The sequence below is a fragment of the Syngnathus typhle genome, linkage group LG16 (assembly GCF_033458585.1).
Source record: "Syngnathus typhle isolate RoL2023-S1 ecotype Sweden linkage group LG16, RoL_Styp_1.0, whole genome shotgun sequence".
In the NCBI taxonomy this organism is placed as follows: Eukaryota; Metazoa; Chordata; class Actinopteri; order Syngnathiformes; family Syngnathidae; genus Syngnathus; species Syngnathus typhle.
The window spans coordinates 2687404-2701106 of NC_083753.1; the positions used below are offsets into that span (position 1 = coordinate 2687404).

General features: G+C 47.0%; 1 protein-coding gene across 6 annotated transcripts in view; it reads right to left on the reverse strand.

Annotated features, from left to right (window-relative positions):
* The window catches only part of fgfr3 (fibroblast growth factor receptor 3), a 28762-nt gene continuing 15059 nt past the window's right edge, over positions 1 to 13703 (reverse strand). For 2 of the 6 annotated variants that reach the window (XM_061302161.1, XM_061302155.1), the window contains exons 6-18: positions 9280 to 9403; positions 8754 to 8944; positions 6127 to 6271; positions 5825 to 6000; positions 4992 to 5140; positions 4785 to 4906; positions 4604 to 4714; positions 4344 to 4534; positions 4050 to 4172; positions 3851 to 3921; positions 3084 to 3221; positions 2893 to 2998; positions 1 to 2813 (exon numbers count right to left, since the gene is read on the reverse strand). In XM_061302161.1, coding sequence (XP_061158145.1) covers positions 2649 to 2813; positions 2893 to 2998; positions 3084 to 3221; positions 3851 to 3921; positions 4050 to 4172; positions 4344 to 4534; positions 4604 to 4714; positions 4785 to 4906; positions 4992 to 5140; positions 5825 to 6000; positions 6127 to 6271; positions 8754 to 8944; positions 9280 to 9403 — 1812 coding nt within the window. In that variant the 3' untranslated portion in view covers positions 1 to 2648. Of the gene's footprint in view, positions 2814 to 2892; positions 2999 to 3083; positions 3222 to 3850; positions 3922 to 4049; positions 4173 to 4343; positions 4535 to 4603; positions 4715 to 4784; positions 4907 to 4991; positions 5141 to 5824; positions 6001 to 6126; positions 6272 to 6751; positions 6897 to 8753; positions 8945 to 9279; positions 9404 to 13703 lie in introns of all 6 variants that reach the window. The other 4 variants (XM_061302157.1, XM_061302158.1, XM_061302159.1 and 1 more) reach the window with 4 other exon arrangements.

The window sequence follows — 13703 nt, forward strand, 5'->3', positions numbered from 1 at the left end:
TTCATTTATGAAACATATAAGCTGTTTATTGAGAAGCTGTTTGTTGACAGACAGCTACATGGTTTTGTCAGGCAGGCACGGCCACACGTTTCACCGCCTCGTGCCGGAATGTTCCGCAGCATCCGTCATCATCATCGTCAGAGGCCACGAATGCCAAATGGTTAGTTCCACTTTACTATGTTATTGAAAATAAATTACGTGGTACAAGCCCGCTGCTAAACGCTCTAAAGTGGAATGCAAAACAAAAATAGCACGCATTGCTAAATAAAACTCTAACAAAAAAGTCTAATGTCTCTTATGTACAACAGCAAGCACGTTCCAAACTATAAATTAATCTGACCGAAAATAAAACATTGCGTGTGAAAAATAAACAAAACATTTCCAGCTCAAAGAGTCAAACTGACATTAAAAAAAACAGTTAAAAGCAAAAAAGCTGATGAGTCGCCATTGTCAGCGTTTTTGACGCAAATGTGAGAGAAGTTGCTGCCCGCCAAGCGTTCAGTTGTTACAAATTTTTTCAGCATCACCATTTCAGGCTTCAAATTTGTAAAGAAAAAAAATAAAATCCTAGCCGAAATATTTTGTACAAGGGCAGGTCAACGCTACCATGAAACAAACAAACAAACAAACAAACAAACAAACAATTAAACAAACAAACACTAATATGTTAGCTGCTTGTGTTAGCATTAAACCTAAGGTTGAATAATGTCGTATTTGTTTCGGATTTTTGTTAAAGTTTTTTAACACTGCAAAGTGGCAAAAACGCTTAAATTGCTCACGAGGTTAGCGTGAAAGCTAGGGAGCGGCATTACGTGAGGACTATCATCTGGCTCTCAAATAAATGACAAAAAAAAAAACACTAAACGCAGGTAGCTTGAATAAAGACTCTCACCATAGGGAAAGCTTTGACACAGCATGGAAGAATAAATAATAAAAACATCCGTTTCATCTTCTTCACTTTTTCTTACACAAATGCCTTCTATTTTTGCTTCTTATCACAAAGTTGAAAAAAAAATAGGGAAGACTTGATTGAATCCTGTTTTTCACCATTGGCAAAATATTTGGTGTTTTTTCACCACACAGCAGAATTAAGCACTAAAAGGGGACAAAAGACTAAGTACTCATACGGTATTGTGGGGATGATATTTTTCCCCAGTAGCAGCAAGCAAGGAATCCTTTCTGAAACGCTGCAAATGTTATGCAATGTTTTAAAAACGTACTTTTTTTTTTTTCCTGCTTGTTCTCAAAAGCGTGCATCCCAAAAATGCTTTGGGCAACTCACGTTTAAGACTTCATTTGGCACTTTGATGAACAATTCAGCACATATACAGTACAGAACGAAAAAAAGTCAATAAAATCTTTTTTTTCCCCCACTTTTGGCTGTGCACACTCAGCATGACTTCATGTCATGTTTAACACTGAAGAGCAACGTTCACACACACGCACACAAATATTGCTTTTTCCTTCCACTTGTCGAGTTGCTTATCCATTGTGGTGCAAAGCATGATGGGGCTTGGAGTTTTAAAAAAAAGAAATCCCTCAAGCATGCTCAACGCCTCTTGGCCAGCAAGACGTGAACGTAGTCTTCGCAAGCCACAACCCAGCAGGAGTTTCTCCGCTTCTTCAAAAAATTTAAAAAATGGTGAACACACGAGCTAACGGCTAAAAATGGGGAGGAGCTGTGACACACTGGAAAGTAAAAATACAAACACAAGTAGAATAATAAGGGCTGGGAAAAAGGTGCAGCGTTACAAGAAAAATTGGTTAAGTTCCAAGTAAAAGTCCGAAAATTGTGAGAATAAAATCGGAATAATGTTTGGAAAATAGTTTGCTCCGCTAATGTTTATCCTTATCGCACTGCCATGTGTTTTTCTTTTAAAAGAATGTAAAAAAAAAAAATTCTAGTACCTTTGAGACTTTTTTCTTTATTTATTCTTGCAATCTTTGGACTTTTCCCCCTTGAAACGTAACTACTCTGAATTTCTTTCTCGAGCCTTTCCAACATTTCTTTTCGAGTAAACGACTTATTTTTTTTTGCCAGTGTGTCTTTCAAACCAAGTGATGAGTAAGTGATAAAAGTGAAAGCAAATGTTGCTTTAGGCGCACCACTTTCAGCCCAACCGCCTGTCCATCCATAAATATCTTTACAAATATACAACTTAATTATTTTATAAACTTCAACCATTTGTTTGATGACAGTGTCTTGTCCAAAAGGCTTTTTTTGTGACAATCTAACTCCTCTTTGTATGTGTGTATTTACAACGAACTCGTCAGTGAAGCCGCCTTGTCGGAGGACTTTAGAAGAACGTCGAGTCCAACCTTTGGAAGAGTTCTCCGTTCCAGGAGCTTCCATCCTGGTAGGCACAGATTGGTTGCCCCCCCCCCCCCCTTTCTCCCATCCCGCAAATTGTCCGTAACAAAAGACTGGCTGTGTACAAAAATAAACTTTGTGATAAAAAAGTCCCTCAAAGTTTCCCGAGCACTCTGGCTGCGCGAGGTGAGGTGATTATCAGGAAGGGGGGACGGTACTCACGTACACCGGGGTACACCGGGGTACACCGGGGTACACCGGGGTACACCGGGGTACACCGGGTTACACCGGGTTACACCGGGTACCCCCCCCACCCCTCACTGCTCCAGCTGAGGTTTCATGTCTGAGTGTTGTTGGCGGAGGGAAGCTGCTTGGGAAGACAGGGCTCGTCGGGTGCGGCGTCGTGGGCGAACACAGAGTCGTCGCCCGAAGAGCAGGTGCTGTTGGAGTCCTGGCATGCGGGCGAGTACTGCTCCAGCGGAACCGACAGGTCCAAGTACTCCTGCCGGATGGCACGCGCTTCGCATTAGCACCAACATTTGGAGGACGTACGCCGCGGCGTGCGTGCGTGTCGGACTTACATCGGTGGATGTCATGGACAGAACGCGGTCGTGATCTTCCACCAGCTGGCGGAACGTCGGCCTCTGCGATGGCACGGCGTGCCAGCACTCACGCATGATCATGTACCTGCAAAACACATTAAGCGTCTCAGCCTCGGTTATCCCGTTAGCATGCTAGCTTACCAATCTAAACTTTTTTGCTTGCAACTCACAGCTCGTGTGTGCAGTTGGCGGGCTTGTCCATGCGGTGGCCCTCCTTGAGCAGCTTGAAGAGTTCCTCCACGGGGATGCCCGGGTATGGCGAGCCTCCCAGCGTGAAAATCTCCCACAGCAAGACGCCGTACGACCACCTGCAAATACGCCACAAAGGTTGCGGCCAAGCATTGCAACTTTCCGCTTAACACAATTTTCTTTTTGAACTTTTGGGCTTTTTTGTTATCGTTTCAACTTTAATTGATAATAATATATGGCCTCCCCATTATGTAACACGCTATTTTTGTCTGATGTACTTATTTACAACTTCCTTCATAACTTGGGACAGTGCAATGTTTTTTTTTCTCTCAAAATGTTTGGATGTTTATCCTGCTAACTTTTGTCTCTAGAACGAGTCCATTTTGTGCGCCTCTGTGACCCTTGACCCGTGCGAGGTGCTTAAAGGAGCCCCTCTCTTTAAATCACAGTGGAAAAACACCCCCGAGGGAAGATGTGGAGTGAGCGCCGCAACCCTCTTATCTCTCACTCTGTGGATTTACGCAGTTAAAACACAGCTAAGACGGCGAGGCGCCGGGCCGCTCGGCTCCCTCTGATGTCGTGTCGGGATATTACGCAACACGCAGAACAAATGCGCCGAGGAATGCGCCGCCGCCGGTACGATAGGAGCCCCGGATTCCCGCCGTCCGATGGATTCGCTGAGCCCGTGACGCTAATGTGCTGAGGCGGGAGATTTGAACAAGAATCCAATTCAGAGAGGGTCACTCACACATCGCTCTGGTGAGTGTAGACCCGGTCGAAGAGAGCCTCGGGCGCCATCCACTTGACGGGGAGACGACCCTGGCAAGGCAACACGAGCAAATCAATCACAAATACAATCCCTCAAAATGGAGGACAGCAATCTAATTCATGGCTAGTTCTGATAATAAAAATGTGTCATATGTAAAATACAAGACCGTGGCTCTCACGTTGGTGGTCTTTTTGTAGTAGTCTATGTTGTGCACATCTCTGGCCAGCCCAAAGTCGGCAATCTTCATGACGTTGTCCTCAGTCACCAGGACATTCCTAGCCGCCAGGTCTCGGTGGATGCACTGGCGTGGGAAGCGAGCGACCAGATGCATGACAATGCCACTGTACCTTCTAATATGCTTTTTTGCCTTTGCTCCATACAAAAGGCATGCGCTCTAACGTTGTGCCTTGCGGAATACCCAACAAGTGGCGTATATTTTCGACAGCCGCTGCTGTGTCCACTCAGGACTGACCTTCTGTGAGGCGAGGTACTCCATGCCTCGGGCCACCTGGTAGGCGCAGGACACCAAGTCTTTGAAAGTCAGCTGCTCGTCGGGAATTTTGCACGTGTCAAAGGAATAGTCCATGCCCGGCGGCCGACGCGCCCTCAAGTACTCCCTCAGGTTGCCTTTGGAGGCGTACTCCACCAGAACGTACAGCGGACCTGCATCAGGGCGTGGTGGTCACTTCCAGCTCCTTAGCATGCTAGCAGATGTTAGCGACGGGGCCTCACCGTCTTGCGTGCAGGCTCCGAGCAGGTTGATGATGTTTTTGTGTTTACCGATCATCTTCATCATCTCCATCTCAGACACCAGGTCGGACAAATCTTTATCTGTTGCGTCATCTGAGACAAGAAATTTTATTTGAATTGTTTTTCCAGTAAGTTTTTCATCATGTCAAAAGTGACAGCTCACCTTTCAACATTTTCACGGCGACAGTCAGCGGCCTGTTGGGCTTCTCCTTGTCGATGCCGATGGCCTCGGCCATCACCACCTGACCGAAGCAGCCCTCGCCGAGAGGCTTGCCCAGGGTCAGCCTGGGAAAACAGCGACGAATCACTTTCAGTGGCCCGAACGTGAAAGCCATGCCAAGTACGCCGGGCCCGGCCGGCCGGTCCTCACCGTGCTCTGGAAAACTCCCACTTGGGGTCGGAGGGCAGCTCCAGCTCAGAGACGTTGGCCAGCGTGGGCCCGTCGCTGGACGACAGCCGGGCGATCCTCACCAGCGGCGTGTTGGAGTTCATGGACGAGTTAGAATCCAAGGACACCTGCTTGGGTGCCAAACACAAAGCGGAAGAGACCGTTATCGTCGCTGAAAGGCAAAGACGGGAGGGACGGCGACCTCACTGCTGGTTCTCCACTCTAACTGATTCAAGTTGCAAAGTGAAAAGCTTTAGGACAGAAGTAGTGACTGGCACAAATAGAAGCAACAAATGAGACAAATGCAAAAAGGGTCTAATCTCCCCCTTCGTCCATCCGTTTTGCCCATTTGCGATACCACGTGACCTCTGACGCATTTGCCAGTGCACCTCCAAACCAACCAGTTCTTGTCTGAGGCAAATAGACAAGAAAGATGTCGCTACAAACCAGGAAGGAGGGAAAAAAAAAAAGTCCAGGTCCAAATTTGCCTGGCCTGAAAAGTAATATGTGCTAGAAAATGCCAAGAGCTTTTGGGAGATTTAGTTGCTTATGAAACAAAACACAAGGAGGAGATTAGCGGGACCAAAAGCAAGCAAAGATTACACAAGAATGCAATAAAATCTTTGCCTTATAAGAGAGAAGCCCGACGGAGCACTATGCATGTCGCCTTGGCCAGAATCAACCGAAAATGTCTTGGTCGGAGAACAGCAAAATCCCTTTTTTCTTCGGCTTTTTGTTTTGACGGCGACTCGCTAACTTGACCATTAAGGCTCGCAGTTGCTCGGGTTGCAAATCTCGTATCTACTTTCTGTTACCTGTCTCTTGAGCGGGAACTTTGAGAGTTTCTGCACGGGCGGCTCGGGCAGCGTCTTCTGGGCGCTCATGCGCATGCGGCACAGGACCACAATGACCACGGCCAGGATGAAGAGCACGCAGCCTGTCACGTAGATCAGGATGTCGGCGTAGTAGTCCTCCTTCTCTGGACTCACTGCTTTGGGGTCAAGTCACAATACTCAATGTCACAGAACGCCCACAGAACAAACGGACACTGTTGCTCAAATGAAAAATCATGGACGGTCCCGAAAAGGCGGGGGGGGTGGGGGGAGCAGGGGAGTACCTGGGAGCACCGTGAGCCAAGCAGTGTGGTGAGCAAAGCCGATAGAGTTCCCCGCCAGGCAAGTGTACTCGCCCGCGTCCTCGAAAGACACGTTGGACACCAGGAGCACCTCCAGCTCGTTGTCCGTGGTGTTAATACCGGCCGTCTGAGGGAAATGGAGGCAGGAGGGAAGCAAGGAAGGAAGGCAGAGATGGGGGACCACCGTCAAGAGACCACCAAACAACACCAAGACGGTGCACAAAAAGACACCCAAGCAGAACCATCACCAGCACGACACACAAAATTGCTTCCCAACATGCTGATGACTTTTTGCAGCTCTTTTGCCATTTCTAAGACGACTACAAGCAATTAAGACTTGATCAAATCAATGACTTTTGATTTTGGCCACTTGGATCAAATCCAAGGGATTGGCTACTTTAATGAAACTGAACATGATTTCCAAATCCTATTTTTAGGGCATTTAGTACCTTCCCTTACATATTTAGTTGACTTACACCAGCTTGGTTTAGCGTAACTAAAAGTAGGAAAAGGTGTTAGCGGTACAGCAGCAGATGAGACCCCGGTGAATGCCCCAAGAGGAAAGGAGGAGCCTCACAGACACCGTCCAAAGGTTTTGCCCTTTTACCTGCTCGCTGTATTTTGAGCCAGAAGGCGTTTTGCGACCTGCCTACAAAGTTTGTGGCACGGCACCAGTACTTGCCGGCATCCTGCTCTGTCACGTTGAACAGTTTGAGCGTGTGCCGGGCCTCGGTGCGCCAGCTCACTACACTCTGCAAACACATTAAAAAACAAATACGGAGGTACCAATCCATGATATCGCGACAGATGAGCAGAGAGAGGTTAAATATTGCCGCGCTTGTTATGAATGTGAAATCGGAGGGCCGAGCCGCAGACGTCGGTCGGGACTGCATTATTATTATTTTTCAGCCATCAAAGAAGACTTCTCGAAGACTCTGCCTCCTCCCCTTTTTACTCCCACCCACTTGAGTATACGCCGCGCGCCCACCACACACACGCACGACATGACGGCTCAATGAAGGCACGGTGGCGCGCACTCGCCGCCTAAATACTGTTTCAATTATGCAGCGGTCCAAAATAGAGCATGGAGCAGAGCCGTGGTTTGGGCTGACAGGCTGGCCTGCCGCCCTCCCCTCGCCGTCTTTTCTTCTTGGCTGGTTTTTGGGAGACTGCAGACGACACAGCTGCAGTACAAGTTGACAACTGTGCGACCCGGCAATGAAAATCTGTTTTTTTTAACTTTTGTCATTTGAGTTTGCCCAAATAAGTGATGTGATAAATGATTCTCAAGTTGTAAATTTAACCTGGTGTAACCTGACATAGACACAGCCTCAGCTAAAGTAACATAACCAAAGAAAATCTGAATGCAAACCTAATTTAGCATAAGGTAGCCTAACCCAAACCAGCGTGAGCTAGCTAGCCTAATGTTTTCCTAACATTGCGTAATAGCATGCAAGATGAGGTTACCTGCAAAATGTCACCTAAACTAACGTCAGTCGTGTCCCTTTCAATAATGATAATAAAAAAAAACATTTAGCCCTTGAAGCCAATTTGTGTCCAAAAAAGCCTCAATAAAGCAGGCTTGAAAAGACAGTGAGTTCGCCATTTCGGGAACGGCGGCTGATCTTATGTGGGGTCCATTTGTGTTATTCTAGATTCACGTTTGCGCTACAAAACAATTTGACTTATTCCCATGTTGCTGCATTAGCCACGTTTGGAAAAACAAAGTCGTCTCTGGTCCTGTTTGGTCTCCATCCTCCTCCTCCTCCTTGGTCACACTTTAGTGTGTGCTGACTCTGCCCTTCCTCGCTCCGCTCATTTTTTCCAAGGCTTTTTTTGGGGTTTGCCTCCTCCTCCTTCTCGTCCTGGTCCTCCCGCTGCCGAAAAAAAAGCCGCGACGCGGGACATCTGACGGCAGTGGCGGTTAGCAGAGGCCGCCTCGCTGCCTGCGCTGCCGCCACCGCAGCAGTTAACTTAGTCTAAACCAGATGTTTGTTTAATTCCCTTGCTCACTCCGCGGCCACCTTGAAGAGAAAAAATTGGAGGCGGAACGAGAAAGTGTGGGAGACAAGAAGAAAAAAAAAACCCCACACGCCCCCCCAGAAGGGTTTTAGGGTGTTGTCCTCTGTGACTATTCTCGGCAAAACCATCAAGAAGGTCCACATGGCCGCCAAACGAGACTAGACTGACCTGAAATCGTCAAGAATGGGACCAGGGAGTGTTTTTTTTGTTTGTTTGTTTGTTTGTTTTGAAAGCTCAGCAGTCAGTCTGACTTAGCCACGTGAAATTGGGGAGCACATTCATCGTGGCTAGACATACAAAAAAAGCCTGACTGAAAAGATGGCTGCCATTTTGCCTCAACAGCACCCTGCACGTATAATTTCCCAAAGAATTTCCGCCCCCAAAATCAGTTTGTGTTGGCAACACGAGGTTTGGTGGGCATCATGAGCAAATGTACAAAAAGGCTTTAAAAAGTCACGGCCGGAAAGTCTGCCATTTTGCTTTGAGGCAGCCATTTGCCTGCATAGCCGCAAACATCCAGCTCTCAGAACGGGCGGCCGACGTCGGTCAAGTTTCCAGATGGGCTGGCTTTTAACGAGCTGGCTCACCTTGAGGATTTTGACGTAGGGTCCACCGTCGGAGTCATAGCGGCTGCCGTTGACCTCGATGTGCTTGAGCCACTGGATGTGCGGCTGGGCGTCGCTGTAGACTTTGCAGTGGAACTCCACGTCGCTGCCCACCACCACCGACTGGTTGGCCGGCAAGCCCGCCTGCAGGATGGGCCTGTGCGGCGAGCGCTCTAAACGGGCCATCGGGCACAGCCGTTAGCCGCAAGGTGGCTTCAAATGGCCTTTGCGTCAATTGTTGTTGCACTTTTCCTTCTATACGTACATTTTTTTAAAATATTTTTGGTCTACTTTTGTTTATCATCAATGTCAATTATTTTTCACTTTTTTTATATTTGAGTAATTTCCATCTTATTAAAGTTGAAGACTTTGGATTTCTTATCTATTGGTTGAATATTTGTGCATTTTTAATCAACTACTTGGAATGTTTTTGCATAGTTACTGCAATACATCTTGCCATACTTGGGCAGGTAGTTATTTCGATTTTGTGGTGGCGGCGGTGACGTACCAAGCACATCCAGCTGGTAGGTGTGCGTGATGGTGCCGTACTTGTTGTGCACCACGCACGTGTAGTTGCCGCGATCCGACGGCACGGCGCTTTCCATCACCAAACTCCACTGCTGGTGCCGCAGCTTCGCAAAGAGACAAGACACAGAGAGTCGCCAGTTCAAGAGCGGTTCATCCAAGTACAGAAATGATCCAAAGTAGAAGACGCTTGTGTTTATTTTGCTGCTCGCTATTGCACGCTGACAAAATGGCTGCCACTTTACGTCTGGTGTATTGCAACAGCATCCCTCCAATGGCATTAACACTAAAGACATCACTTTCCTTGACTTTTAGAAAAATATTTGCACCTAACATTTGTGAGTTTGCAATCTGACATTTTAGTTATTTTCAGATATTCTTTGGAACAAGCCTGAAGTGTTGATTTCTGTAAAGAGTGCGTGCGTCTTTTCCAATGACACGAATCAGACCGCACAAAATGGCATGCGAAGCAAAGCCGAGTGCAGCGAAAACGCCTCAGTGTGGGCTTGAAGAACGTCTTTCTGGTGTTTTGCTCCGGAAGGCCTGCCCGGACCATGCCAGCTCGCTCGCGTGCACGGCTAATGTAAAGCACGTGTCGCAAAAAATGCTGAAATATAAAATTATTTATTCTAATAGTTTTATATTTTGTGTAGAAAAATCTATTTAGATAGCATATAAAAAATTACAAACCAGTTTTCTTGAATTTAAAACAAGAATTTGACCAATAATATTGTATATTTTTAAAACACATTCTGTTACTGAGACCAAAAAATAACCCTGAAATTAACTTAATTCATTTGAGAAATGTTGCAAGACTGAGCTGCTAAGCATCATCGTCATCGTCGTCGTCCCTTGGCGCTTTCTTGGATGGCCGTGTGGAAAACGCGTGCAGATACTTTCAAGTCTGTGTGCGCTGAGCAGAGCAGGAGCGCTAACCCCCCCCCCCCCCAAAAAAAAGAAGCCGTCTCGGCCGCACGGCGACCCAAAAACGAAGAAAAACACAATCGGTGAACGAGCGGAAAGGTGCTGAATGTTCGACCACGGGACCACCGAGAACATGCCCACATACTGCATGCCTCTCCTCCCCCCCACACACACGTAACAAAAGCTGATTTGACTTAGTAGTAGCTGTTTTGAAACAAATGTTCTATATATGTATGTATATATATATATATAGATATATACACACATTTTATTTGAATGTAACTCCATTTTAATGAGATGTAACATTGAAAATGTGCAAAGCCGAGATTACGTCAAGAGCAGCCAAGCAGATTAGTCGCTTGCGGAACCAAATTGTCACTTCAACACAAGAGAGGTGACGACCGCTTCACTCTCAAGACCTGGTAGGGGGTCCAGAGGGAAGGGGCCAGGGTGCGTCCATGAAAAGGGCTAACAGAGTGCTCTCACTGGAGGTCATCGCGGGGGTCGCTCACATGACGTCTTACTTTGCCACGCATCGCCATAGACCAGGGGTGGGCAAACCTTTTGACTTGCGGGCCGAATTGGGTTCTAAATTTTAGCCGGGGGGCTGAACCAGGAGCAGACGGATATAGTGTTTGTGTGAAGTAATATAAATGACATGTAAAGGTCATTGCATAAAAGGTTTTTACTTTTAGTATGTAGATACTAAAGCATGGATATTAAAAAAAGCTTTTTGAAAACAAATGCATTAATTAACAGCATTAAAAAAATATTTCACCAAAAACACTTTGCCTTGTTCCTTTCGTCTTTGCTGTTCACTTCAAACACGCTCCATACGAACACAATGCTCTCGTATCAGACGCTTGCTCGATCACCTGCTTGTTTGCTGTCACAATGTACCCTACATAAATCCGAAACATTTGTTGCGGCTCCGAGTCACCACGAGGGGCAAGTTTTAGTTTCCAAGGGTGTTTTGATTCCTCTTCCGCCTTTTTCACATGTCCGCACGTCACTGATCGCGGTGGTGCCTTTACGGGCAGTCGGAGAAATCAACGCCAACAAAAGAAAATACATCCAGCCTAGTTAAGACCATACCAAAGACTATAAAAATGGGACCCATTGCCTCCCTGCTTGGCACTCAGCATTAAGGGTTGGAATTGGGGGGTTCCCGAGCCCGGCGCCGCTGCTGCTCACTGCTCCACTCTCCCCCAGGGGATGGATCAAAATCACACGGGGATGGGTCAAATGCAGAGGACAAATTTTACCACACCCAGATGCGTGTGTGACGATCATTGGGACTTAAAAAAAAATCAAAAATTGGGTGCGTATTATACATGGGTACAGGCTTTTTTCCATGATCGACATGCCATTTGTAGGGTGCGTATTATACATGGGGGCGCATTATACATGGAAAAAAACGGTAATAATACAATTTATTCAGGTTTGGCGGGCCGGATTAAACGGCCCCGTGGGCCAGATGTGGCCCGCGGGCTGTAGTTTGCCCATGCCTGCCATAGACAGATTTCCACATTTGCCACTTTGCTTGTTTTTAGCGGGAGACGTTCCCTCAAAAATAGCGGGACTAAGCTATGAAGTTTAGCAACCATGTCTCTGAATGACGTCCTGTTTGGCTCCCTCCTTGAACCCGCTCAAGACCGTGGAGATGAGTGGAGATCTCGCCTGAGTGGACTTCAGGTGAGATCCTTCACCACTTTCCTGGAAGAGGGACCCTCCCATATGTGGTCTCTTCTCAAGGTTTCTCATTTCCCCTAGTTGGAGTTTTGAGTTTTTCCTTGCCCTCCTGGGAGTTTAAGATCAGGGGATGTTTGAGAATATTTGTCATTTTTCACATGTCCTGTGTGTTGTTAGTCACCTAAATTTTGAACAGAGGCTGTGATGTACCGAAGTCAAATTCCTTGTCTGGCACGCTCAAACATGGCGAATAAAAACTCTTGAATCTTAAATCTCCTGTACGGAAGGCCAAGGTCCCCTCCGCGTCGTGCTAACATAAAAACTCTTGCTAATGAGCCGCCATTAGCGCAAGCATAAACTCAGCGCCAAACGCGATATTTCCACGTCCCGTTAGCGATGGCACATTTGGAAAAATAACTTTCAATTTTCGCACAACCAGCTGATGAAATCCAAGCACTCGCCGTGGGATTAGCATGCCGCTAGCGCAGAGATGCAAACGTTTTAGCTCGGCGGCTGGAAGGCTGGCGACAGGTGCGAGTGGGTGGGAGGGGGGGGGGGTGCGGCCAACTGCTGGCAACCCACTGGGAGCAGATGTTGGAGATCTCCGTAAACTGTTAATAGCGACGGGATCTCATTACGTTAACTCTTGAAGGTACAACGCCAACACTTTTCCCACCGCTGTCATTTAGTCTCATTTTCCGGATCCTTCAAAAAATTTTTTTTTTAATTTAGCCCACCAAGTCAGTTTCACTTAGCAACATGGAATTTGGCAACTATGTTCATCAGGATAAACTCACAATTTTTTTTTTTTTTTTTGCAAAAACTCGTTGGCCATTTTGAACTGAAAGGCCATTTTAAGCTCATTTTCAGAAGTCTTTCAAATTCTCACGCTAGTGGTATTTTGGGGAAAACCAAGTACCCAACATCAAATTTGGGAGGCATGTCTCCCATGAGTAAACCCACGAAAAAGTCTCAAGAAGCCATGCCTGAAAATCTGCCATTTTATTTCAAAGCAGACATTTTAGCTTTTGTTTCCATTTGTCTTTTGCGTGACAAATTGTGTTGATTTGAATCAAAAAGTCAAATTTGCCGCTGGGTTCCCACACGGGCGCTGGCGGCAACGTTGACAAAACTTAGGCGAGCAGCTGCTCGCGGCGCTGCTGGCTGGCTGTCAACGCCGCGCTGTCGGGCCGGCGTTCAAGCATCCCAGCGGCACTCCGGTTTCAACGCTGCATTATTTATTTTGGTGGTCCTCACCAAGGGGGGGTCCGGAATTCGACGTGCGGCCCGGCGAGGCGATCCTGACCTTTATTCGTCGTGATAAGAGCTGGATCGTTTTCTCCGCTTTTAGATACTCCCACGTGCGGCGGTGGCGAGGAGCGAGCTCACTGAGCGGGGATTAAAATGTTTGCTGGCTAAAAGGCTCCTGAACAGAACAGCCTGACACGGCAGCCCACAAATCGCCCGCTTCGAGTACAATTAGGAGACTAGCCAGACAGGAACGGGAAAATTGTTGAGCGTTTCGATATTTATCCTACTTTTGGGGGGTTTTTTTGAAACCATTTTTTGTCACCTTGTTTCAAGTTCGATGCCCGCTCTCGTCATATTTAAGGATAAAACCCGGTGACATCCAGAGCAAATTCAGTGAAGCGCAGAATCTGTCCGTCTGCACTTCAACCACCTGCGCCACAACGTAGACCCGCTCTTAGCTGTTCCAAGGTCTAGTCGACTTTCTGTCAGCAGATTACCAAACAAACCGTGACCTGTTTGTTGTATTTGTGTCGCTCTCTC